The sequence below is a fragment of the Triticum dicoccoides genome, unplaced genomic scaffold, assembly GCF_002162155.2.
Source record: "Triticum dicoccoides isolate Atlit2015 ecotype Zavitan unplaced genomic scaffold, WEW_v2.0 scaffold36032, whole genome shotgun sequence".
In the NCBI taxonomy this organism is placed as follows: Eukaryota; Viridiplantae; Streptophyta; class Magnoliopsida; order Poales; family Poaceae; genus Triticum; species Triticum dicoccoides.
In genome coordinates this window covers 73,313-77,616 of record NW_021266212.1, presented here as the reverse complement: position 1 = coordinate 77,616, position 4,304 = coordinate 73,313, and the positions used below count along the sequence as shown (strand labels likewise).

Sequence of the window (4,304 nt, the reverse complement as noted above, 5' to 3'; positions counted from 1 at the left end):
GTGATGGGTGCATGCTTCAAATGTGCATGATGATTTTTGCATTACCATGAATCGATCGACTTGAGCATTGTAAGATCATGATGACCTTACCTGGAAGGTCTATGGACACCATTCCCTTCAACTGTGCATGATCAATTTTATGTCACCGACTTGAAGCAAGCATATTTGACTTTGACACCATTCCCTTTTAACAGTGTATTTTGATACGGAGGGTTGGCAGCTAAGGTGCTGAACAAAATGCCTTCAGTATATCTAACTAGCTCAAGGTTTAACTGACATCTCAATAGCCTTGATGCGACAAAGATATCAATATAAAGTATCATTATTGAAGAAAAATCGCACATTGATGGCACGAAAACACCAACATTGAATGAGAAAAGGATTACATTTGGTGTTGTGGTAAAAAGCTTTGAGATGAACTAAAAATATTATAACTGGAAACATGAGTTGGGAACAACCAGTATCCCTCATATTATGGATGAAACTGAGATTAAGTCAAAAACTTTATTTTGATCAGAGCAACTGGTAAATCAGATCAGGCCCAAGGGACTAATTCTCCGCTGCTGCATAACACGGTCCTAAGAACACTGGTGTATACACTTCCACCGTAAGGTGGTCAACACCAGTAAGTTTGTCAAAATCCACCTTGATGATACCACTTGCAAGAGCAAACTCCCCAGTCCCACCAGTAACAGCCAACTGACCATTAACACCCAAGGCGTTTCCCATCACTTGAAGGGTGGATCCTTTGAACCTGCGCATGAAACATGGCATACAATAATACCATGTTAAATAAAGGAAACAAAAAATACTAGGAAAGGTAACCCTCCTATTGAAAATAAGTGAACTTTTTTCCAAGCTTTAACATCATCATGTTTGACCATATTTACAGAAGAGAACATACCAACATCTGTACCACATTGAATTGGTATCATTAGTTTCATCATGAATGATTTATATAATTGTAAATATTTCGTGCCACAGGTGTCGCGTACGTTATGGGTCAACTATATCGGACTTGCAAAAGTTTAACTTAGGATAACTCTAAACTGTTCTGTCACTAAAAAAATGAGGATATAAACACTAGATAAGGATATAGTACTTATAAATACGATGATTTAAATACTTGTGATTACCTGCCATCCACAAACACTATGACGTAAGTAGATATCCAGCTACCGGCGCATATGGTGCTTCCTTGTCCACGGGCGACTAGCTTCGCCCCGTTGCCCTCTCCTTCAAATACGGTCCAGTTGACAACAACGTAATGCCCAAACTTGGCCACCTCAAGAAGGGATTTCTGGGTGTCATCACCAGTGCGGCCCAACCACAGGTTGCGGAGGATAGTCTTTCTGTATGTAGTGGGTGCAGGGACAATGGAGACCTCGACATTAGGAGGAACGGCCGCCATGATCGAGTTCTGTGGATGTGCAAGGAATGTGCTACTCAAGCTAGTTGGGTACTATTAGCTCTAGCTGGTTGTACTTAGGAAAGAAAGAAAGGAGATGTACTTATAGCTGGGAAAACGCCTCATTGCTGACTGCACCATGTGCACGCACGAGATTCCAAACTTAGTATACAGCCTTAATTTCGTAAGTATGCTGAGTTTTCCAGACTTATTAGATCCCAGGCGACCCGATCTAGATCTGGTAATCTCTCCCAACTAGAGGGCATCTCTTAACAAATCCGGATCACCGATGCTCCCTGCAATTTGATTTTTTTCTTGAAAATACCACCACCAGCACCACGGATGCCAAGCGCACTGTACCTCATAGATGAAAAGTGTACTATCTTTTTTTTTCTATCGCGTTTAACAGTTCATAAATTCGGATGAAAATAATGGGGTATGTCTCGGACATTGTCCATGCCATTGGTCTGCTGTTCTTTGGACAAAGTCTTTTTGGTGTGGTGATGACAACATTTGTGGATGTTGTTTCATTCTTGAATGCATGATAATTGAGATTTTGTACCTGTGCCTTTCTCATGGAATCATCGCCTTATGAAAACCGTGATCAGGCTTTGGCGATCAACGTGCCGTGCAGCCGCCACCATGGCCCATGCTAAACCTAATGCTCTACCTGTTGTCCACATCCCGTGCAGCCGCCACTATGGCAGGACGGCAGAGGAGCCCCTCCGCTGCCCACACTACCCAAGCTTTGCCCAACGGCACGCCTAGGCGGAAGGGGTGGGGAGGAAGGAGAGAGGGAGGAAGGGGAACGGACGAAGAAGTGGCTCGCCAGAATGCCGCACCGGGGCGTCGCGAAAGAGCGGACGGGGTGGATTTGAGCCTTCTATTCTTCTGCTCACGGAGAAATAATGTGTGCAGTTATAGATTGTCAACATACGTGCAGCTCCGAGCAGGACCAAAACTAGAAGCACTGCATGGAAGCAACAACGTCATCGGCTGGAAATATTGCTACGGCAGCCCACTCTTCCACAAGAAAAGATCGCGTCCTCAGGCGGCAAGGTAGGATTTACCAACCAAAATGCAAGTATGTGGGCCCTAGCTGGCTCAACTCTACTTAAACACAAAGATTTGAAGGAGCCTATCATATGTTTTGGATCAGGCAATTGGCACGGTGTAATTTGCTGGATGGGCAACCGAGGGTGCAGCAGCTGGAGAAGACACAATGGCTCGAGTATCTGAAGTCGCAACAACAGCAACAGACCGGGGCATGGTCTGAAACCGAGTCGTGGTCGGAAGTGTGTCACCGTTATCATCACTGCTACTCATCTTTTCATAGTAAACATCTGCCTTGAGCTTATCAACTATAGTCTGAATCTCAGTGACCTTGACATCAAGAGCTCTCATGGTTTTTCATGAGGTTAGCTACGCCTCACTCAATCCTGTGAGTAGCTTGAAGAAGATATATCACCTGCTCAGTCTTAGTCTTGAGCATTGGAGAAGTCGAAGAGCTAGGACTAGCAGTGGTAGTAGCAGCTCTAGCTATCTCAGCCTGGGCCTGTGCTGCAGCTAAAGTTGGATGAGAGGGATCATAACTTCAAATTCTTTACGGAAAACTCTAACTTCATATCCTTAAGCACGCACGTAGTAGCATCGGGGCTAGAACTGGCAACAATTATATCATCAACATGGACAAGAACAAATATAGTAATGTTGCCTTTCCTGTAGAAAAACAGTGAGGTATCTATCTTAGATGGAGTACACCCAAGTTCTTGTAACTGTATGATCAACTTTGAGTACCATGCTCTTGGTGCATGTTTCAATCCTTATAAAGCTTTATCTAACTTACATACATAACTTGGTTTTTGGATAGCACGAACATATTTCAATAATTCGCACATTTTTTGATCCCAATTTAGAAAGAAGCAAGATTTTTTTATAAATTCCAAACATTTTTGGAAATATCCGGCACATTTTTTCCTAAGAGGGAACATTTTTGAAAACAAGAACATCCTATAACATTTTAAAGAGTTTCTAATTTTCAGAGCAATGTTGAAAACCAAGAAAATGCCCAAAAGAACTCCCAATTGCTTTTGAAAATGCAACCATTTATAGACGGTCCAAAAATTTCTTCAAAAACTTCAAAATTTTCTAAAATTCTATTTTTTTTGACATTTAGTTTTTTGAAAATTATAACATTTTTGGAAAAAACATTAAAATCCAAAAAAGTCAAAAATAACAAAAATAGAAACTGAACAACGAATGACAACCTTGTAGAAGTTTCCAAATAGTGGTAAAAATCAGACCATAACCTTCTAGAAGATTCACAAAACCAGACTCCAGTAGTATGTTTGGGCTCGACTGTGTTTTTGGTCAGCTATTTTATGCTCTCTGGAAACGCCCCTGTGGTAGACTCGCCTACATGGATGCGCTTAACTGATAGGACCCAGGAAGTGCTTTTGGAAGCTTGTGAGCTCCCGTTCATGGAAACTTCCGTCTGATTCTGTTCCATTTTGGGAAGGTTATAGACGGTCATTTTTCTTGTCTTTATTTGTGTTTTTCACTATCAGTTTTTTATTAAACACATGGTAAACATTTTTTGAAAATGCCATGAACATTTTTTTTAAATTGCAAAATTTCTTGAGTGTCAGAAAATTTTCTTGATTGTCACATACATTGTATTCCACATTAGACATAACTATTATGAACTCTAAAGGCATAGGAAATCGACGAGAAAAATCATTGAGATTGTTGCAGAACTAGTATAAAAAAGCTAAATATTTCTTGTTCTATGAATTCAAATTACATCATATCAAAATGTATCATCAAAACTTAGAAACAAAATAAACAATTATCATGTTAAAATTTATTATCAAAGTTGCAAGGTGTCAACTAAATA

At 40.7% G+C, this 4,304-nt stretch overlaps 1 protein-coding gene across 1 annotated transcript; it reads right to left on the bottom strand.

Annotated features, from left to right (window-relative positions):
* Positions 1 to 304: 304 nt before the first annotated feature.
* Positions 305 to 1,464, bottom strand: LOC119345999 (dirigent protein 6-like). The gene is made up of 2 exons (XM_037615767.1): positions 1,137 to 1,464; positions 305 to 754 (listed from the first exon to the last, which is right to left on the bottom strand). Exons 1-2 carry the CDS (start codon positions 1,409 to 1,411, stop codon positions 550 to 552), a joined length of 480 nt encoding a protein of 159 aa, XP_037471664.1. The 5' UTR covers positions 1,412 to 1,464; the 3' UTR covers positions 305 to 549.
* Positions 1,465 to 4,304: the final 2,840 nt, after the last annotated feature.